This window comes from Girardinichthys multiradiatus, chromosome 23, assembly GCF_021462225.1.
Source record: "Girardinichthys multiradiatus isolate DD_20200921_A chromosome 23, DD_fGirMul_XY1, whole genome shotgun sequence".
Taxonomy (NCBI): domain Eukaryota; kingdom Metazoa; phylum Chordata; class Actinopteri; order Cyprinodontiformes; family Goodeidae; genus Girardinichthys; species Girardinichthys multiradiatus.
Window position 1 is genome coordinate 28,917,251 of NC_061815.1, and position 23,962 is coordinate 28,941,212.

General features: G+C 38.7%; 1 protein-coding gene across 7 annotated transcripts in view; it reads right to left on the reverse strand.

Moving 5' to 3' along the window:
• Positions 1-19,616, reverse strand: part of pcdh11 (protocadherin 11) — a 208,556-nt gene extending 188,940 nt beyond the window's left edge. For 2 of the 7 annotated variants that reach the window (XM_047353261.1, XM_047353262.1), the window contains exons 1-3: positions 18,744-19,615; positions 11,447-12,032; positions 1,867-4,374 (exon numbers count right to left, since the gene is read on the reverse strand). In XM_047353261.1, the coding sequence (XP_047209217.1) occupies positions 1,867-4,374; positions 11,447-11,986 (3,048 nt within the window). In that variant the 5' untranslated portion in view covers positions 11,987-12,032; positions 18,744-19,615. Of the gene's footprint in view, positions 1-1,866; positions 4,375-11,446; positions 12,033-18,743 lie in introns of all 7 variants that reach the window. The other 5 variants (XR_007036298.1, XM_047353260.1, XM_047353259.1 and 2 more) reach the window with 5 other exon arrangements.
• Positions 19,617-23,962: the final 4,346 nt, after the last annotated feature.

Sequence of the window (23,962 nt, forward strand, 5' to 3'; positions counted from 1 at the left end):
ATGCATATTCTCTGGCAGTTATTACAAGTAAGAGAGGGAAATCATTCTGACAGGTTGTCAGTGTGTCATATAAACACATTATGGATTAAATCTTCAGCACCAGGGAGATGTAGTAGGCTTATTTATAATGTGGTGTGGCAGGGCATAGCTTTTGACTGGGATTTCAAATAAAAGGTGGATGAAGGGGAATGACTATCAGGTCTGTGTGGGTGTCTTCATAAATTAGCCTAAGCACTGCACTTTACAGGATCAACAGTCATTTACGACAACACTATGAAGAATTTTAAAGCCTGCTACTCGTCACACAAAATTCACTGCAAGGTAAAAAAAGAGGCATAACACAACCAAAAATGAAGGAAACAATATGAAAAATGATGGTGTAGACACAAACATAAGACAGCACCTAATGAAAAAAAGCATCAAAACAATATTGATGCAACATCATGAAATTAACCCAGATATGCATGAGTGGCAGCTATGATTATTATGATCAAAACTCCAACAGAAACAAAAGCCCCTGCAACCAAATAACGATCAAATTGTTAAAAAAGCAAAATACAGTTAAAAACCCAGCCTAGTTGATCACAAATTTGAGACTGAATTAAAACTTGATAAAGGGCTCATGCCAGTGGGGATGAATTGTTTCTCTGTGCTCACGCTAGTCAGCCCTGTTTAATTCAATTATGCTGCTGATGGCAGGTCAAATACTTAGTCATTAAAGACATAACAATCACTTTCTTCAAAGTCATGTCAAACGCACACTAAAACAGATCAAAGTGGCAAAACATCCTTGGCAAGATTAGTCATCGTCCAGATCGGCCAATTTAAAGAATGCAAAGAATGTGTATTTGCATATGCTATTTTTAACAATAATTGGGGTCATCAGAGTGGAACATTTATGGGCTTAATGCAGAGTTTGCCAGGCAAGCTTTTTTATGGACTATTGCACCATTGGTGTTTAAGTATATTGGTCCCCAGTCTCTGCATCACCTTGATCCCCATGCCCCCTCCCCTGTCCCAAGCAGTACTCATTCTTCCAAACAGCACTGGGCTTGGGCTGTCAGGGCTGGGTAAGGCCACCTCTCCTCATGTCTGATTTACATTTATTTCCCCTGCCAGCTGTTATTTATTGGGGCACTTCGCATTTGGCACATATCTTTCAGGGAATCATAGGCCCTTTGCTGTACCCTGGTATTCAAATGAGCCTCACTCGCACAAATCCTCACTGGCGCATTTAAGAAGCATACTATTTTAAGGTCAGATGCCACAAAACAGTGAGGTCATTTGACAACTCTCTCACAAACACATACACGCTCACACAGTGTTTTTTTGTTGTTGTTTTTTTTTTGTTGTGAGCTATTGCTTCCACACTTTATGGCTGAATGAATACCTGACAAAATGAGGACCCTTTGACATATTTTACATGCATTGTTAAACATATCAGCTAGATATACACAGCTTAATTTGCCCTTGGCCTCAAATGCATCAGAGAGTTCAGTCACTGTGCCCTATCAAACAGCTCTCTAAATCAAGCTTTAAGCCACCAACTACTCATAGTCAAGGTAAAAAAAATCAGTTTTTCCCGAACCCGTTGAAAAGTGATTTAACCTGCAATTTTTTGGGTTGCAAAAACATTATAGAACAAGGTTTTGGCTATTAGTTTGACAGATTATGTATCATTTGCATTTTATGACCTTATTTTTAGGTACAAATGGCATTTATGTTGACACGATCATTGTTTCTGTGAGAACAACCCTTGACTTTATGCTCCCTCCCTCCTCTTTTTACATCAACTACCAAAGAAAAGCATGGGAAATGTGAGTGGGGACTAGTGTGGGTAGGGTTAAAAAAGAATTCATGAATTACCTGCCGGGTGGCGATTTGCCCTGCAGTCTTGAATCCCCCCTGACAGCTGCACTCTGAGACACTGTACGGGTCGGAGCTAGTCGATGAACACTTGGAGAGTGAGTCGCAGCCCACCACAAACGTATTGTCCAAGGGGAGCTCCTGGATCACGTGGTGTTTCTTAGGGGCCACTGGGGTTTCTGGTTTGATTTGAAAAGTGGGCTGAGGGGATGCAGATTTATAATGCTTGGCTAAATCTGGACTGTCAGGTTTGAAGGTCGTAGGCGTGGTCGCCCAATTGTACTTTCCCATGGTCTGCTCCTCCAGCTCCACCGGAAGATCCAGAGTACCATTAACATGCTCATGTGTGGAGTCTTCGGGCTTGGATTCATCGATGGTCACAAAGTTCAGGAGAAGGCTCTTAGGGGATCGCTTCTTTCTCTTCTTCTTCTTCTTGATCTGACGGTTCTCTTGGTTGGGTGACACCCACTCCCCACTTTGCTTGCCTTTCTGGACTACTTTATGTCTAGGTGTTTGCCGGCAACGCACCAAAGCAGTGACAAATATCACCAAAATAACAGTCATGGTCCCTGCAATGATTGCTATAACAACAATTAAATATCCATTAGCTTGAGGCGTTATCTCATTGTCCCCTATATTACGATCCAGTGGTGTTTCCATACTCTTCTGCAGCTGCTCTTGGATAAAAGTAGAATTTGACACAGTGTCATTGACAAACAAGTGTACAAGTGAAATAGCGTGTAATGACTCAGGCTGGCCTAAATCTTTGACCTTCACCACCAGCCTATGCAGTCCCTGATCAGCTAGTACTATTTTCTCCTGCAGCGTTATGTTACCCGTTGTTTTGTCGATGGAAAAGAGACCTCTAGGGGAGACCCTAGATGTGATGATAATGCTGCTGATGATACTGTACTGCAACTCAGCATTCATACCAGTGTCATTGTCAATGGCAAACACTCTGGTGACCACAGAACCTGGAGTAGTGGTGGTTCGCACCAGGTCATATGAGTAATTGGAGGAAGGGATAACAAACACAGGGCGATTGTCATTCACATCGACAACATTAATTGTGACCTTGGCGTAGGAGGAACTTGGAGGCTGCCCTCCATCAACTGCTTTGACCATGAATGTATAGGAGCTTTGCTGCTCCCTGTCAAAGGTGATATTTGGTTTGATCACACCAGTTTGAGGGTCAATGATGAAATTATCTTTGCCATTCAAAATGGACAAGGTGATTATAGCATTATCTCCAGCATCTGCATCTGTCACTGTGATCAAACCCACTGTCCCATAGAGAGGCAGGTTCTCAGGCACATAGAAGTTATACTCAGGGTGAGTGAAAGCTGGGCTGTTGTCATTGAGGTCCTGGACAATTAGCCTAACAGTGACATTACTCTGCAAGGGGGATGAGCCATTGTCTTTTGCTATGACGGTGAATGAGTACCTGTCTTGCTTTTCTCTGTCCAATCGCTTCCCAACAGAGAGAATCCCTGACCGCCTGTCTATGTTAAACCCATCCGGTGCATCAGGGCCAAGAGTATAAATAATCTCAGCATTATGTCCACTATCTGCATCAGTGGCACTGATTTTTATTAACTGAGTTGAGGCATCATTGTTCTCTGGTATTGAAAGTTGAATTTCAGGTTGGGGAAAGATGGGTGCGTTGTCATTCTCATCCTTGATTTTAATTAAAACCATAGCTGAAGTGTTCAAAGGAGGCGTTCCTCTGTCTGAGGCCACTATCTTAATAGCATATTCACGAGTGGTCTCATAATCTAGAGGGGCAGCTGTCTCCAGTAAGAACTGATCATTAAAGACAGGCTTTAGCCGGAAAGGAACATCATGGTCAGTGTAGCAAGCCACTTTGCCATACAGATCTGCATCCTTGTCAGTAACAGTAATAAGGGCTATTTTGGTGTTGAGAGGAGCATTCTCAGACAGTAGGACAGTCCCATTTACCAGGTTGATAATGTAGCGAGTGTCTATGGAAGGAACATTGTCATTAACATCTGTGACATTGACAGTCACTGTGGCTCTTGATGGGGTTGAGCTGCCATCACTCGCAAGAACAATGAGTTTATGAACAGGAGTAACCTCCCGGTCTAGAGGTTGCTTTACAGTAATCAGTCCAGAGGAGCTATTGATGGCAAAGTGGCGCTTGGTAGAGGAGGAGATTTGGTTGCTGAATGAAAAGTGGACCTGGGCATTGAAACCTAGGTCTGCATCTGTGGCGTGAAGCTGAGCCACCGAAGTCCCCATCGGAGTGTTCTCTGGAACTGAGACTTCCAACTCGCTGTCCCTGAAGATAGGACGATTGTCGTTGACATCAGAAATGGTAACTTGGAGAATGGCAGTGCTAGATTTAGGGGGGTTGCCACCATCCTCCACCTTGATCTTCATCACAAAGGTGTCCTTTTGCTCCCGATCAAGGTTCTGCTGAACAATAAGCTGTGGCCACTTGTCACCTTCAGGGGTCTCAATGATGTCTAAGCCAAACTCATTGACACTCTGAAAAGACAAGATATGTTTGATTAATTAAACTGCTACACATGACAATGTGTATAAAACATTTTTTTTTAAAGTAACATTTGAAAGTCGAATAACTAGAGATACACTGAAAAATTGGCTGGTGACCTCAATTGGCAAGTTTTCAGCTTGACTGTCTGGTCAGAAACTCAGAATTCAAATCTTTTTCCATTTAGTGACCAAGCAATCACAATGGAAAACAGGTCACATAAACAAAAACACTATTAGGTTGTTACTGTGTTCTCAAAGCTAGGCATTTTTACTCTCAGTGAGATGTTTAAAAATAAAGTCAAATAAATCACAAAATGCATAAGGAAATATATCAAATGAAAGTGGGAGTTTTCTTTCAGGCTGCTGCAACAGAGAGCCAGACTTTGGCGGGTGCTAGCAGTTCCCTCCATCTGCATTTTATAATTACACTGTTTTAGCTAAAAATATTCAGATAAAAGTTCTCTGCCGCACGACATCAATTTGTACCTGCCTTGGGGACATTTTGTCAAACTGGCGATGAAGCGAATTAACCAGGAGTTGTGTGGCATTGCTTCTTGTTCTACTTGAACAAAATACTGACAACTCACAGTAGTAAGGTTCAGGAAAAACACGTTGAGCATTGTTTATTTATAGCTCTCAAAGAGAAATCAGCATTAGCTAAAATTGGTTTTATCAGGGGCTGCACAGTGGTGGAGTTGTTAGCACTGTTGTTTGCAGCAAGAAGTTCGGGGTTTTTCTGCATGGAGTTTGCATGTTTTCCCCGTGCATGCGTGGTTTCTCACCAGGTACTCCGACTTCCTCCCACAGTCCAAAAACATGACTGTTAGGTAAATTGGTTTCTCTAAATTGCCCTTATGTGTGAATGAGTGTGTGCATGGTTGTTTGTCCTGTGTATGTCTATGTGTTGCCCTGCGATGGATTGGCAACCTGTCCAGGGTGTACCCTGCTGCTCGCCTGTAGACTGCTGGAGATAGGCACCAGCTCCCCCGTGACCCACTATGGAATAAGTAGTATAGAAGATGAATGAATGAATGGTTTAGTCAGATCAAAAACAGGGATCAGAAATCTCTCTAGATGGTGCTTCCCTGTAAAAAGCATTACATTTTAATTTAATTTTTGGCTTTCATAACTGAAGAAACTGTTTCATAACAATGTGCAGAAAATGCCATAATTATTCATACCCCCGGATAATTTTTAAGTGAAATTATTTTCATTTAACCAAGAAGTTTTTTTTGTTTTTTTTTACAAGACAGGGATCTTTTGAAAGATAATAAAACAAGGGTTTCTCCAAAAAAAAATCATGTAGTTTTGTTTTTCTATTTTCATTTGAACAAAAAAACAGCATGTCAAAAATGATTTATCCTCTTCTCAATAATGAATGGAAGAATCTTTACTTGCATTATGGCAATCAAGCCCTTGTTTTAACTGTTGATGTTAAAAAGTATTTTGACGATTTATCTGAAAAGTCTTTGAAGGCGGAAGGCTTCCTTGCCATTACCCTTATCTTTAGCTCCCTTCACAGATTGTACATCAGATTCAAGTTGGAAGTCTGGCTTGGAGCAATCCAAACACTAATATTACGTTTAGTCAGAAGAAACATATTGGTAATATTAAAAATGTTTTTAAATCTAAATTTACCAGAGGTAGGAATGAATTTTGACTTAACCGTTTATCATTGGTAAAATCCATATAAATGTGCTGGCATGGTGCTTGTCAAGTTATTCTATATTCTGATTCTTTTGCTCACAAAAACAATCTAATTAAGCTAATTAATCAGCTTGAAATATGACCAATCTTTGTAGTGAATCAAGTCTGTTCATCTTCTGTAAGTAACTATAGATTGAATGGATTCATTTACTTCTATAGCCTTCTCATCTTTTGCCTTCACCAAAATGAGATTTCACTTTATCCTCCTATCTTGTGTCATGTCAGAATAGAGCAGGCTACCTTGCACCATTGCGGCTTCATTATCAGAGGGAGAAAGACTGATGGAAATTGAGACACACCAATAAGCTTATATTTGGGTACTCTGCAAGATGGGATCACCTTAAATTAAAAAGAGCAGAATGGAAAAATCATACATATTAGAGAGGCTTTTTGCTCAAGAGGAGCTAAATCTACGCACAGGTACACGTGGATGAAAATGAAAAGAAATGCATGAGTAATCCACATGAGAAACCAGAGGAACTGGCAGCAGTTGTTAGGAGTAAATGCTCTCCTAATGTTTAAAGTAAAATGTGTATGGTATAGGTCCATAAATCAGAGGGAAGAGGAAAGGAATAAAGCAGGTAAAAGACAGAATGAAGGGTCACAAAAAGAGGAGAAAATGAGAGCAGGGGGAGGAAATAAGAAGAGGATCAAGCCTATGAATGAGCTGCATGCACATTATGAAACAAAGAAGCCCTTTGAAGCTCTCTCAGTCAGAAGCAGTTTCATGGTAAAACAAGAAAAAGCATCCTCTTTAAACAGATAAGCTTCATGCTGCACATAATGTTGGAAGAGATTACTCTGTCTAGGCATAGCTATCAAATGAGATTAAGATATGTACATTCTTGTTATTCAAGGGAGGACCAGTTAAACCAAATTGCAAGCACACGAGTGTGCAGTATATTTCAAAATGTAGAGCTGTTCTTCTGCCAACACAGCGTTGTAGCCGACACAAGAACGTGCAGCTGCAGCATGTAAATTATTGTGTACTCTGAGAAATTGCATGCAGAGGAAATGTTGTCAACACGTTAGTGATTGACAGAACTACTTAAAAAAGCCAATGATGCAGCAATGATTTTTCAGGCCTTACTTAGGGATCCTTCTGGGTAAAATCTTATAGAAATAAATGGACATGGAATATAAAATATAGAGAAACTGGCACATAGATAAACTCTGTGGAATCTTTATACACTCTGCAAAATGATTTTTCACATAACTGAAAGGGCCAAGGAAACATTCTGGGGGCTGTAAAGTTATCATCCACTTCATCCATACAGAGCTCTTCAATCCTCAGTTGTTTGACTAGTTCATTGATTCTGCACAGTATCTGTGCAGTGATATTTGGAGAAGCCTGATAATAGTAGGATGTTGAGTTAGCATGTGTCAAAGGGAATGTTGCACAGTGATTTATGAGCTCGCAGTTCCACTGTGCTTTTGTCTTGGTTTCAAACAATTTTAAAACTGACAAGACAGCCCTCACTGCATTTCAATAAGTTGAAGAGAGCTTTCTCTGAGGCTGTTCATTCTTCTGAATGCAGAATTAGGCTAGTGGATTGTGATAAGATCTGGGGCAGGCTAAGAAAAGGCCAAATACTAGCATGAATCACTTGCTGGAAACCTTAAGGCTGAGTAAGAAGGACAAAGCTCTCTAAACGGCTAAGTGTGCATGTCTTTCTGAACTTGTTTGATGTGTTTAATTCTATATTACAGGGCGAAAGGGTTGAGTGAAATCTGAATGTCGGTTAGATGCAATAAGATGAATGTGGGGTAGACGCATTTAGATGCAAAGTTAAATGGGAATTGGCAAATGTATGTGTAAGTGATTGAGTGACACTGGCAGAAGGTGAGCTGGCTGTTGATAAGGAAAGGATGACCGTGAACCTCATTTTCACAAACAGTGCCTCAGATTATCATGGGTTTAATCTTTCACTCTAGTTCTCAAATGAGACTTGGATTGAAGTGTGAATATATCAGTCAAGCTGATGTCCATTGGTGAAAAAAAGGATATAGGTGTTCAGCACAAGATTTCTCTTTGCATTACTGGTGGAATCTTACTTTTTCTTCAATCTGCCTGTCTTGTCCATGTCTACTTTTCCTGCTGGCCAGCAAGCATGTCTTCAATTGTAATACCATAATTACCTGTGGAGCTACAACACTGACCACGATAAAAATCTTTTGTTCTTTAAAAGAAGGGAAAGCTGTACAAAGAGGCTCTCCAGTTTCTTGTACTTGTTCTTTTTGTTGAAAACCTGGAAGTGACACAACACTGAGTATAGCTGACTCTGCTGTATGATAGCAATTTTAGAAATGTGCCCTGAACAACACAAGAACACTGGACAAACTATCACTCTTAGGGAGCTTCTGAGACAAATCTCCCAGGACCAAACAGAGATAGACCACGGGTGGCTTAGCAGCCAAGAGCTATTCTAGGAAATGCTTGCACAGTCCTTCCCCACTAAACCCCTAGCTGTCTACTGCACTTCTGAAATGAACGATACCAAAGGCATGAAAATGTCTCAGGCCCCTTTAATGCTTTAACTCATATAGAACCCGGGACACAAGGAAATTAATCTCAGGTACAACGAGAATATAATGCGAAGAATTGAATCTGGGACCCAACGCCACAGATGGTCTGAAATGTATGACTACACGCAGGGGTTTATGGAGCTATATATTGTGAAAAGGGCAAAGAAAATGATTGCAGATGATCACTGTAATGAGCTGAACATTTGGTTGGTGATTTTCCAGACATGAACAATTCAGGACACTGCATCGGAGAGCTCCTGGCAATGAGGAGACGTTTTAAAAATGCCAATTGGTAAGTGAGAGAGCTACAGACAGCAAATGTTCTGTTCATTCTATCATAGTTTTGAGGGACTTTTCAAATCTACATTCCACTATGCTCTCACAAACCTTTCTTTATTTTGAATATAAAACTTTTTCATCAACTGTACAAATTAAACATGATTTTTATTTTATATTTGTAACATAATAAAGTTATGTCTCAAATGTAAATGAAGAATTAATTACATTATCTTGCTACCTGGATTTAAATCTAACTCCATTAGGGGGAAAAAAACATAAAATAAATCACCATATGATGATGCATCCTTTTATTTGCTGAAATCTAAAACAAAATGTTCACCACATGTAACCTGGGGCTGGAAATTGGACATGCTGGACTTTATATGGTGTGTCTGCACTCTTCAATGCATATTCTCTGATATATCTGCACATAGAGAAAAGCCGCCCATTTTTTACAGCCTCCTGCCAAAATGATATAGAGCACATAGAAGGTTTTATGGCTAGTGCTAAATATTTTAGGTTTTGCAACACATTTCGCTTTATGAAAAAGTAGGTCACATCTTCAAAGCAGGGTGTAAATTAATTGTTTTTCTTTTTGTTAAAGAGAACAGTGCCGCACACCCAAAGCACAGAAGGCCTGTATTGCAAGTTAATCCAGAACCTGATTCATAACACAGGAAATCATCTAAAATGGCAAAGTAAAACAATGCAAACACCCACCAAATAAACATAGCCAGTTAGTCAGACATGTGGCATTCTGCAGGCGTACCAGTGTGTAAGAGCTTAATCAATAGCATGTTCGCTGGATATTCTTCAGTTACTGAAGACACTTGATGTCATTTGATGGATTTTTAAAAAAAGAAATCTTTCTTACATTTACACTTTTTATTTCTGTAGTAATTAACTTCTAAGGTATACCTGTCATGAAATGGTCCATGAGGATGTGATGATGTCACTGAAAGCCATCTAAAACCATTTAATATAATAACTACTTAGAGCAAAAGAATGACTTGAACACCATACCAGCAACAAAAAGCCCCGGATCCACACTCGCACCAGTAATTTCAATAAATCCCTCACTGTTGTATTTATTTAATTTAAAACCAAAAGGCTTTTAGCTCCATGTTATTAGTAATAGCATTTGTTAACATACATTTTTTGTAGCATATTTTCCAAATATCTTTAGATGAACGGTTATCTTCAGACATTTTTTAGATGAATTTCTCTACTTACCTAATCACTTTATTTATTTATTTACATTTTTATATTGCAATAATGGTTCCTGGTTTACCACAGGAGTAACACAGAAACCAAATTGGACAAAGTAACTGAAGTGATTTATATTGCTTAAAAAATAAATAAATATATATATATACTATAAATATGTGTTAATAACATGAGTTATTGAGATATATTAGAAAACCCTAGTTATGAACTGATAACTACTTTGTTAATCGATGGTATCACAATCGTATGTCAGCATGTTATCTGTTTTACAAAATGTCAATTCGAAAATCAGGACTCATATTATTTGTCGAAAAGCAGAGAGGGAATTGTAGTAGTTTCCTTAAAATTTGTTATCTGCAGTTTGCTAAAGCACAAGGTTGTTGGGGACATTTTAATGGAGCCATGGGCTTGTTTGTATTGGGATCAGAACATCTTGGAAGAATTAATACTTAATACCAGCAGAATTTATAAGAATGTTTTGAATATGTGACAGGAGAAAAATGATCATAAACAATAGCTGAATAATTCTATTAATAATGAAGATAATATTACATTCATGATTTGCAATATATAATGTACTTCATGGTGGCCCCTGTCTTTGTCATCGTTGCCTGACAACTAGAAGGTTATTGGTTTAAAACTTGGCATGGACTATTTTGTGGGTACTTTGCATGTTTTCTCTGTCCATGTGTGGATTTTCTCCAGGTTTTGCAGCTTTTGCTCAGAGTCCAAAAACATATGTGCTAGGTTGTGACTCTAAACTACCCCTAGGTTTGAATGTGTGAGTCCATGGTTCAGTGTCTATGTTGTGGCCCTGTGACAAACTAGAGACCTGTCCAAGCTGTGCCCTGCCTGCAGCATGCTGATTGCTGGGATAGACTCCAGAACCCCCTGCGACCCTAAACAGAATAAAGTGGGTATAAAAATGGCTAGAGATGGAGCAGTTTGTAAAACCAACATTTTATCTGTAGAGATAAGGCTATTCTATATTAATATTCAAAGACTCCTTAAGTGAGTATGTGTGACAAATTTTAGTATTTAATTTGTGTTTGAACTCCACAGGCAGATGATGAGACAGTGAAAAAGTCTTGACTGACCTGTGCTTTGAAATAATAATAGCTCTGCTACCACCATTAGAATTATCAATTTGACCTCCAGAAACAAGTTTATATTCAGTTTTAACACTCCTCTAATTATGCTTCTCTACTTGTCACTTCAACATTTATGTTTATTTGTGAATAAATGGTTATACTTACTTCTAAATTAAACTAAGGAAACTTTTTTTTACATCATATATGAAAGTTAAAACAGAATAAATCCTCACCTTGACCAGCTCGTAGTGTTGGATCCCGTTGATTCCCACATCAGGGTCAAATGCTGATGGCACCGGGTATCGGGTGTTGATGGCTGTGTTCTCAGGGATGGAAATGTTTATTACCGTGGACTGGAAAAGGGGTGCATTGTCATTCACATCCTCGATCAGGAACCGGATCTTAACCAATCGAAAGATCTCGTCGGGCAGCACTGCCACCTCAATCTCATAGTAGCACCGTTTCTCCGTGAAGACCCCCGAGCACAGCTTCTCCCGGTCAATCCTGTGATTGGTGGTAAAAATCTCCCCCGTGTTTGCCTCCACCCGCACCAAAGGCACATCGCCCGTCTTATACACAGGCTTGAACTGCAGCGGAGAGGACAGCCTGATGGTGGGGTCCAGGTTAAGGTCGAGGTCCTTGCGCAGATTCCCAATGCGAACGTTCTCCGGCTGTTCCTCCTTCACGATGTAGTCCCTCTCCTGGGCCTTGCATAATAAGACCAAACAGGTGAGCAAGGCCACCAGAACATGTACCTGACTTGCCAAGTTCATGCTCAAAAATGTGGTGTGAGCTTCACTTCTATAGCTGCAACTTTTTCTGAAGAAATACAAGAAAGGGAAAAAAGGAGAGGAAAAAAGGAAGAAAAGAAAATTAGAGAGTGTTCATGTTCAGCTGTAATTAGTGATATTTTCCCTCATGGAGAGGCTTCATCTTGACCTCTTTATTCTGACTGGTTATGAGCTAACATCCTTCCCATGTCTTTGAGAGCAAATTAATGGCAGTTTTACACAATTAACCTTTGATGACTTCCGCTGAGCAAGGACACACGTAAAGGTCAGCAGTTCATGCATGCCATAAATCACTTTCATCATTATAGTAAATTATTAATTTAAAGTATGAAACTTGTTGAGTCTACTGTTGCTTTAAACCCTTGTTCGCAAATCATTTTGCTTGATCAAAATTATCTCCAAAAAAGATTAGATCTGAACAAGTAAAAATGGGGCAGCGGTGTCATAAAGTGCAACCTCGTATCCAGATCCCAGCTAATTTGGAGGACACAGAACTAAGCCTTAAGCGTTAGTGCTTTCATGCAAGAACACACATGAACACTTGCACTTGTACTGCTTGACAGAAGCTATTAATGGAAAACCTCATTTGCGCTGAATGTAAACAATGGAGCACTCACATATTTCACGTAAGCCCATGTGTGTAAGCGAGCACGGCATGATAAGAGCTCCGTTTAGACAACTAACGACAGCGGAAGGAGACAACAGAGTGAAACTCTTTGTTAAAGCCACCATCAATCAACTTCACTATGTCCCCAGCTGGCTGTTTTTATGAAATGACAAACCTCTGTTGTATTTGACACAAATATTTGACTGTTTGATATGCGTAAATGGACGCCAAGGGGCAAGAACCTAAATTGCCAAAGCCCAACTACAGTGGGACACTGGAATGTGATGAAGGAGTCATGCTCTGCAAAACCTGTCCTACTAGTGCATGACACTAGTAGGACAGAATAAAATATTGACTGCTTTCCACCATCCAATTAGTAGGTTACTGGGAAGTTACTTTGTGTGGTTTGCAAGCTGACATCATCCATTCATTTAACCCATTATCAAGCATGTTTAACAAATTTATTCCAGAATTTCAATCACAGTCACACAGGTCAATTCAGGTTTGCACCTGAAGCGTTCATAAACCTTTGGCAGCTGATATGTAACGTATGAAGGACTTAGATATACAGGAAAAGAGCAGAATTATACAGTGCCTGTACAAGTATTGCACAACAATTGCACTTTCTCACATTTTGTCACATTGCACCCAAAAGAGTTTATGTGTTTTATTGAGATTTTGTGTGATAGTTAGCCCATTTTACGTTTTTAATCCTAAATGAAATCCAGTGCAACCAATAGCCCGAAAAAGTTACCTAATTAGTATATTATTAAAGAGTCCACCTGTGTGTAATTTAGTCTCGGTTTAAACAAAGCTGTTCTTTGAAGGCTTTAAAGGTTTGTTAGCAAACAACATTATGATAAATAGAGCTGCACATCATATCAAAGCACAGTTGTCACACTATCAGTGTGTGCAATATTGCAATTGCAAGAGACTGTTTGAATGTAATACCTGGGTGGATTTTATATTTCAGGTATCGTACACACAAATTCTGCATGCAAACCAATTTTGGGTCTGACTTTCACTGCCTTTGGTGCCTATACCTCATGGAAAGTTGAGCCCATAATTATTCATACCGCTAGCAGATTTAGATTTAAATTAATCTTTACATTTTACCAAAATGTTTCCTATGACTGGAAGTAAAATTTACTCTTTGGTGTGACCCAGCTAGAGTCCTGACTTGAATCTGATAAGAGAGTCTGTGGAGAGAGCTTTTTATTAGGGTGATGGTAAGGAGGTATTCCAACCTTTTGGGCAGCACTCTATATTTTTAGCAGATGGTAAAGCTTGTGAGGACATTGTGATGAAGAAAAAGAAAAAAAAAAGTGTATGGAAAGTATGGGTTTATTTTCTGAAACTGTCATGTTCAGCAATAATATAATTACATGCTTTCCTGATACCGTGTAGCCCTAATGGCGACCAAGGAACACAAGAGGTCAGAGATAAAGTTCTGAAAAACTTTACAGCAGGGTTAGGTTATAAAACAATATACCAAGATTCAAACATCTCATTTAGCACTGTTAAATCAATTATCCCAAAGGAGACAGTATGGCACGGCTGCAAACCTAACAAGAAATGAGCATCCAACTTAACAGTGACACACCAGGCAAGATTCAATTCAATTCAATTCAGTTTTATTTATATAGTGCCAATTCACAACACATGTTGTCTCAAGGCACTTCACAACAGTCAGGTACATACATTCCAATTAATCCTAACAATTGAACAGTGCAGTCGGAGTTAGCTTTTTATTCAAATTGGATAAAAAGTTTTTCTATCTAAGGAAACCCAAGATGAGCATTAATTACAGAAGCAGCCAAAATGCTTATAGTTAATTTGGAGGGTCTGCAGTGATCCACAACCCAGGTAAGGTAATCTGTTGACAGGACAACTATTAGTCATGTACTTCACATATCTGGTCTTTGTGAAGGAGTGACAAAATTATAAATATTTTTTAAAGAAAGCCAAAATAATTCCTCTGTAGTTTTCCACAAGTGATGAAGGAGACACCAAGTATGGGAGGAAAGGTGCTCTGTTCAGATGAAGCTGAAATTTAACTTTTTGGCCTGTATGTAAAACATGATGTGTGGCAGAAATTCCTAAAATATTTGCCCACCATGACAAATGGGGGCAGCAGCATCATGATAGGGGATGGGGAACAGGGACACGGATCAGACTTGGTGGGAAGATGACTGTCACTAAATACAGGGCAATGCTGGAGGAAAACCTGTTATGGAGGCTCCAAAAGACTTCAGACTGGGGAAGAAGTTGACCTTACAACATAATCATAAACCTAAACATACGGCCAGATCTACAATCTAGTGTTTTTTTTTTTATCCACAGGCGTATGCTAGAATGGCCTAGATCGAAATAAAGTATTACTGGCAAGACTATGGAAACGAATTGCAGCAGCAAGGGAGCTAAATACATAGGCAAGTCATACTTTTCAGATTTTCAGATTTTTTTAAGTGATTTTTTTCTTAAATGATGTATGATTTGTGTGGATGTAAAATGAAAAAATCTGAAATATTTCAAGGGGTTATACATTTGCACGACACTCTGTTTTTATTAAATTATGCAGGAACCAACAGCGCAGAAGTTCATCATATTTAATTTTCATATATTTCAATATATGTGAAAGCCACTTTCATTACCTATCTCACACTGTGTGTTTAAGTCCAACCCCACTGTGTGTTTATTAATCATATCTGACTTTTCTTATTAGTATAATATTGATGTGTTTCCTAAAAATCACACATTCATTTCCATCAAAAAGTTTCCTAGATTTTCAAACTGCATACAAATTATAACTGCATAAACTAAACATAACAAAAAGGCTCCACAGTAATCATATTTCCTAACTTACGAAATTCCTATCTACTCGCAGGAGTTAAATGGTGTCCCAAAAAGGAATAACTACCTCAAATACCTAAAAAGCACAACAGGGGTCCCCTAAATTGCCAAGGCAAAAATTTTCATAGCTCATTAAAACTTGTCCGGCTGACAAAGGGGGATTGATAAAAAAAGAATTTCATTAGACCAGTTTTAAATCTGCAACTATTGCGAGGCATTTCATTTAACATGTAAAGACAGACTTCACATGAATCAAAAAGCAGTCGCATGAGACTCATTACAGTACAGTTGGACAAAAAGAAAAAGCATGGCACGACATTGATCCGCTTAGATTTTCTTCTCATTCATTCGGCAAATGTAGCCCTGCCAGTGTTGTCCTGTGAAAATACTGACGGGATATATCTTATTAGTAACTAGTGTGTCACTTTCACTAATATTAAAAGTGACACACTTTACTCAGAAGTGCAGACCTTTTTGGAAAGTGAGCAGCAATTGCGTTACCACGATGATCGCCACATGGTCCAAGGCTGAGCTCGCACCACGTATAATGAAGTTTAAATTACATCCCTAAATGGGATGTGATTTGCTGAAGAGAAAAAGGGAGAAAAAGATCAAAGGATGATCTAGATTTCTTCTTCCTTGTAAGTGATAATAATGTTCTGCTGGATGAATGGTTGCAGTGTGTATTTCTACACACGGAACATGCAGGAGTACAAATGTAGTGACAAAAATGACACCTTTGCACTTCATTGTGATGTAAGAGAGGTACATTTTTCTACTATATGAGATATGAGAGCTCAGGTCGCTTCCAACTGTGCACTATAATGTGAAAATGTGCTCTTAAACACATTCTGGCCAAACGCAGTTGCTTCTCACATTTTATTAGCTTAATTCAAGTTTCCTTCTTAGTCACCATGATTTCCCAACATTGGCACTTTTCACTTGTCACAATTCTTTACAAACCTGTCCATGAGGGACAAGCTAGGTGAGAGAAGGAATAATGCTGCAGGGAAAAAAGTGGGGGGAGATTCGAGGTGTCAGTCAGAGTGTCTCCATTGCTTACATTTCACTAGTCTCCTGAAATTCTATTTTGAGCCCCCAGACAGCAGGTTGAATCCAGTAGGCAAACTCAAACTTCCCTCTTGGGAGACACAGTGAAGAAGGGCCTGACCAGACCCAGATCCTCTTTACACGACAGTGTGATGGACAGCCCTTCTTGGTGTCTGGGTCCATCGAAGGTGGCAGTGAGAGGTGAGGTATGCTGATACTGTCACTCCCTGCCTTCACCCCAAAGATGGGCTTATTAGACACTTTTCGTGTGGTTACTATGAGACCGGAACTCATTGTGTATTGAGTCCTTTAACCTGTCAAAGTCAGTTTTTATTTATTTATTAATTTTTGAAGTTGCATCTATTAATACTAAAATGATGATTGTTTCTTTTCTCCTAAGAGCCTCAAGGATCACAGATAGCTGACAAAACAGGTTTCTGTCAACCCCAGACAGTTCTTTTTCAGTCCACAAATACAAAACTACTCTCCCCACAGAGTAAAGGAATACAATTTTAACCGCCACTCTATAAGTCCAACTGCAATTTTTGATAAAAATATTTCTTTGGCATTGACATTGCATTTAAAAGAATGCATCCTACTGAGATCTGATACTAGTGAAACATTTATATCCAATATTCAATTTAAGATATAGGTCTGAAACCTTAAACCCAAGACTGGTTTCAGTCAGTGTGATAGTTATTAGACAGGACGGGATCCTTAAGTGTTGTATTACTTGGCAAACAAGTAATAGTTCTTAACCGTTTTCCATTAGCAACATAACAAGCAAATATTCTGCATTCGAAATTGTCCTGAAGTGGACAGTCCATACATCCAAAAGCCTTTCAGAAGTTTAATGTATTTCTAAATGTGATGTTGTCATTTCACATAATCTTATATGAGTTTTAAATGAGTTGTTTTTTATGAAACTATACAAACATTAAAAAATGCAAAAAATATATTTTCGAAAACTATGACTATCTCTGAAAGCTACAATTAAATAATGCATACACTCATGTTATTTTATAAAATAGGACACTTTGATTAAATAGGACACCACTACAGTTCACAATCAGTTATTTTTCCAGTGTTGCATGAACAAATTACAAGTTAAATGTGGGTTGTCGTTTTAAAATGTTGACACATTTGGGGAAATGAGAAGGACCTTGATGTTCAAGTTTGATATTTATGGTAAAAGTCTGATGCTTTATTTAGTTGGAACACCTAAAATGGAATAAACTTTGTGCAAACTGTTAAATAAATTTTCTAGGATTCAGAAGAGGCTAAGATTGGGCAGTATTACAACATAAGGTGCAAACTAACAGCAAAGTAAAAAGATAAGATCTTTGACATAAGAGAGGCAGAAGACCACGGGTAGCCTGGGCAATTTGAAGTGCATTGCTTGATGCACTCCTGCAAGTGGATAACCCATGATGAACTTAAATTAAACAAATATGCTAAATATGATTGGGGACATGTTTTTCCACTGTTTCTGTTCTCCGATTGCATTTAACCTTTAATTAGAGATTTTGTAACAGAAAGAACAGATTTGCAAATGGCTTGTCTGTTGATTGTTCAGGCTGAATTGCCAACGCGCCTTTGAAAGGTTTACATCACTGCTTTTATTCAAAGGGCTTTACAAACAAGAGGCAACCAACCAAAATAGGTATATGTATATGTATGTTTCTGCTCTCCCTCCTGAATCTGGTGCGCACAGATTGAGATGATCGCCCCTGAGGTCTGCGACACTTGAACCGCTCGAGTAGGAGCGCACTGTTGCCGCGCACCCACGCATCGAGTTTAGCAGCCAAGATGTGGGGAAACAGGTCTAAAAAGTCCATGCAGCTGGATGCTCTTGAAAAGAAGGGCGGTTTATCCTGGCATTACAGCGCAAAGCAGGACCAAATGACGCCCGAAATCGTGGCCATTTAAGCATTACACTTCCATAATGCGACGACTTATTCTCAGTGATGTCAATTTCCGTTCTGTTATATATCTGCAGCCTCTCACAAACTGAATCACTGGCGGAAAAAAGATTAATCTAACTACATTAAAGGATATCACTTGATCTTGGCTCAGTTTCTAGTTATTGTAAAGGGAAGCCAGGTCCGTGCTTGTGCCGGGACACCAATTTGATTTAATACGGACCAAATAACCCAAAGCCTGCAATGGAGACAGAGCAGTGCAAGAGAAAATAACAATACTAAGAATAGTAATGAAAGCAAAGCTCACCTTCTGTGTTTGGAGATGATGAAAATTTAACCGTGAGTATCGCCGCGAAGAGGCATCTCTGACTTACAAAAAAGAAGTGCCATGAATTAATCTGAAGTGGGGAAAACGGGGAGAAAAGATCCTCATCTGACTCTGCAGGAAAACACGAGCGAAGTAGGAAAAAAATCCACTACAAAAACTTATCCAAGAGCTAAAAAAATGTGATCCTTGCGTTTAAAAAAAAAATCAACTTCGTGTTTTTTTGTTTTGTTTTGTTTTTTGTTTTGTTTTAAAAAGGGAGGCTGTAATTCCTCTTCGGATGTCTTGGACTCAAAATCCCACAGCCGGATATACGCAGTTATCCATGGTTGCTTTACATAAACTTTGTATCTCTAGCCTAATTTGCCTTGAAAATCAGCGGTTTTCACGCTGAAACAACACCCACGTGTGCTAAACGCCTCTTTATACGAACATTACAACTTCAATCCATAAGGGCGCAGACATAAAGAGAATGAAAAAAAAAAAAAGAAATATATATATACCACTAATGAACAACTAAAATTTTGAAGCTAATTTATTCAACAGTCAGTTGTTTGGACTGATTTCAGGCTCCGCACACAGATAAAAAACTCTTAAATGAGGAATGCAGAGAGCGCATCACCCCCCAGTGGAGTTGGATCAAAGTGTGCCTCAGTGCAGCATCACTTACAGAAGCCGGGATAGGCGGTTCACCGTATCTGTCTGCTAAGCTGTAGATGTCTCAGTAGTATAGTATGAACTCAGCTCCTCAATGCTGCCCACCTCTCTCTCCCTCTCGCTCTCCCTCCAACTGACATCATAGGCGGAAGGAGGAGCCAGCCGCAGCTTTAAGAACCAGCGGTTCTCTTAAAGCCGCACTGCGCTGGAGAGACGCTTGCGCCGGGGATGTACAGTACAGTAGATAGACTTCGAGGTGTATGAGGAACAGAGATGCCTGGGCAGCGTGCTGTAGTCACCCACCGTAGTCCAGAGGTCTACCTGAAAGCAAAATGGGGGCACTGTTCTCTTTCATATTGAGCCTTGTTTCTGCTCTTTATTTCCAGTAGGGGTCTAGTGTAACTTTGGCGTCCTTAAAGGTTGAAGAAGTTATAATTCTCTTCCGGAGACTGGTGCTGTTATGATCATGCCTTAGTGGAAAGAAAAAGACGAATTTAGTTTGCTGAAATTCTTTTCAAATTGATTCTCTAGAAATCATGCAAGAAATCACGAGTTCTTATATTGGCCTAAATTTCTATTATTTAGAAATTAACTTCGGGTTTCCATACAAGAAGAAAATAAAATAAAATCTATGTTAATCAACTGTAACAGTGCAAACCTTATTTTACAATATTATGCAAGTGACATCAGATAATTGAAATAACAACAAATTATTTATACAACTGTATAAAAATTTGTTTTGTAATCAAGTTAATTTTAAAATACATTATTATAGTGCTGCTATCTGCCAGGTCAGATCCACTGACTTTATTTGTGGTTCAGACTCAGAGCAGAGACTTGCCAAATACACATTGGAACCTGTGACTGTAGGCTCCATGATTAAGTAAACAAGCACAACGCCTTAGTTGTCAAGCTTACATTAATTATTCCCTTTATTAGCTTTGATTCATGAATTCTATGTATAAGCTGAATATCAGAAGGAAGTTACATGTTGTTGCATCTCTATTTTAGTCTTCAACCCACATGTTTTCCCAACTCAAATTTGTCTTTCTGATCACATTTTACTCTGCAAGCAAACGAAATGAATACATCTAACTTTATCTGATTCAAAAAATTTGTACGTGACACTTATTAAAGTACAGCTGATTATCTGAATGCAAACATATTTAATCTAAACAGCCATTTTTGTATGTGGAAGAATAAATAATTAAACAAAATGTTTTCGCATAATAGTGTCATTAAACTAAAACTACAACGTTAAAGCATTGCACACATTGCATTTGTGAGATATTAAATAGCCTAAATAATAATGCTGTGATTATGAATCTGAGAATTTTATTTAATATTTAATATTAATATTTTAATATTTTATCAAATAATATTTTGGTCTGTTAAGGGTTGTCCTGTGAATACCAGCCTAGTAAGGCGATGGTATTAGGACAAAATAGAAAGGTGTGAGACAAGCTCTGACATTATTGAACAGAATAAACTCTGCACACATGGAATGAATTCACACAATTTCTTAAAATACAAGAATTTATTAACAAAAATAAGTCAACTCAAAGTCAAACATATTTCAATCAACAAACTCTTTACCATGCTAAAACAATCCAACTAAACTGCCAAGCAGAATTAAAAAATAATGAAGACTAATGGGCTATGTACAATATAAACAAGTGGATTAAAGATGATTGAAAATCATGACCGAAAGAGTGATGCAACATTACCATGCAATATTTATGTTTGAAAACCAAGGGTTATCTTGAAGAATCTGGAAATGAAGTTAAGTTAGTCTTGGAACCAACTTAGGAAATAATCAGCAACATTTAGACAACCCTTCACAATGCAAGATTTACTTAGTTATCAAATCTAATAAATGATGTTCAGGGACTATTATTCACTAGCTTGAAAACTAGCAACCTTTCTGTTAAATACTCTTTAGTAGAAAGCACGTGTTCTTACCGGTTAGCAGTTGAGCTAACAAAGAAGCGGATAGCTTAGCACCAGAAACAAACACATACCTTTAAAATACATCGGTTAATATAAGGGTTAAAATGCATACGCGCGGACGGCGCGTTATGAGCAATCTTCTGTGTTTAAAATCACCCTTCTAGTAAAGTTTGACTTAACTTAAAAACACAGAAACACAGAACACAAACGTGTGCTGCAGATAGCCTGCTAGCACTAAGATAGCCGAGTTTCACAAAAACCAAACTTCATAAATGAAAACATTCAGATTATTTCATCCTAACTGTTAATCTTCCCAAACCTAACTTCTGACCATGGTGAGAAAATGTTGTCCAAGGGTCGATGAAGTTTGAAGAAGGTATCCACAGTGAACAAAGTGTTAGCCTCCCGCTAACCTCCTCAGCTTCTCACAATCTCTGCGAACAAAAGGGTTAGCTCCGGAGCTGTAGCTGGGCGGCCCGTCCTGTCCGCTGCGGTCTCTGCTGTCTTCCTTCCAGACTGGGAGACCGCATCTTTGCAGGGGCTTCTCTCAAACACCGTTTGCGTCTACGGGGGCTCGGAGAGACAGTCAAGCAATGGTTGTACCTTAATTACCCCCTTTCATGAGTGAAAATACCAGATACACAGACAGTATTTAATTCTTACTTAACTTTGCATATGATCGATGATCGTATGACATCCTTGGATCCAGTTGAAGAGTTTATGTCTGTTTGCCAGCAAAGAGACATCAGCGCACTTTGGTACCCTCCTATCCCGATGATCACCGGTGGAAGATCGTGTGGAAGAGGGCGGATGTAGCAACAGCTGTGCTTTTATTTGGGTAGTGACGTCACAGGAAATCCGCAGTTATCCCGTTTCCTGGCTGTGCCGGAAGAAGGTTAATGCACTTTATTTTGAAAGTTCCAGAAAGGTCCGTACCAGAGTTTAATGTTGAAATCCATGGCTGTGGGTCCCAACAATAAAGACAAAGAACTCATGTTCTGGGGTGACCAACCTGCTTGAAATGAAGGGGAGGAGGGGAAATTAAAACATTTATATTTCTGCTTTGCTGGGGCCTGCCATAGCAATGCAAGGAGGCATGGAATGCATTGCATGGACACACCTATGACTCTCCACCTCTAAACTGGACTCTTTATTTTGCTTTATTATTTTTTTAAGGGAAAAAAACTTACATTATGACATCAGGGAAGACAACATGGATGCTCTATGTTGTAAAACATTTTGCGGTATGTCCATATCGTCTAACACAATGGACACACATTGATGGCATATCTAGCAACCCATAACTGGCCGATACAGCGCATGCAGCGCTCGAGTCACTGTCTCCAGGCTTGCAAGTTAAGGAATGGTCTGTAACTCGTGCTTCTGTCTGGATTTAAAATCTTACTGACAGTGTCAAATAAATATTGTCAAATGTTATGCTACATATAGGTGATGCAGCGCTCATCTTTTATTTATTTTCTTTGCTTTTTCCAACTTTGATAGCGCTGAAAAACATGGCCTCTCTGCTTTTGTTGGAGTCATTGCTGCCATTGTACGATGCAATAAAAACACAAAAACAGCACAGTTGATGAAACATGCTTCTTTTAGCAACAAGAGAAGGAAATTTTGGCAAATGAAGGGGGGAGAGCTGAGAGTTGGATCACGCCTCTGCTGCCACGGTTCCATGGTTGCGTCCCGTCGCATTTTCTTTCCAACGCAATTTTGTTTGGTGTAAGATATCAGGTCTTTTCACATCAATAAGACGTTGGTGTGAAAGTCTAAGTCAAGTCCAAAGTCTTTATGAAAATATCAAGCTGAGTCTAATGTCATTTCATTTGTTACTGGAGTCTGACTCGGTTCAAATTCACATGACTCAAGTTCACACCGTTGGTAATTAGTAAACTTTACTCAGGTTGTGGTGATGAAAAGATATATAAAAATATGGCTAGAAAACACTAACTTTTAATTGTACCACATTTATTCCCATTGCAAAACTGTTGTTGCAATTTTCCTTCTACCTAAAAATCCTGTGACTCATGAATTTAACATAAAAAAGAATGTAAACAAAGTATTAAATTCCAACCAATTAATACAATGTGTGTAGTTAAATTCTTACAGTTTAAACTATGCTGCTTTGTGTTGACATGGAGATAAGAGACGATATCTGTCCATTTTAAAATACAAGAATTTATTAACAAAAATAAGTCAACTTAAAGTCAAACATATTTCAATTAACAAACTCTTTACAATGCTAAAACAATCCAACTAAACTACCAAGCAGAATTTAAGAATAACGAAGACTAATGGGCTATGTACAATATAAACAAGTTGATCAAAGATGATTGAGAGCCATGACCAAAAGAGTGATGCAACATTACCATGCAATGTTTATGTTTGAGAACAAAGGATTATCTTGAAGAATCTGGAAATTAAGTTAAGTTAGTCTTGGAACCAACTTAGACAACCATTCACAATGCAAGATCAGATAAAATATTATTTTAATAAACTAATGTTTTAAATAATGATCTGCTGAATAAAACCAACCTTCTGGATGTCTAATTCTCAGTGTCTCATTAGCTGCATTTATTTATTAA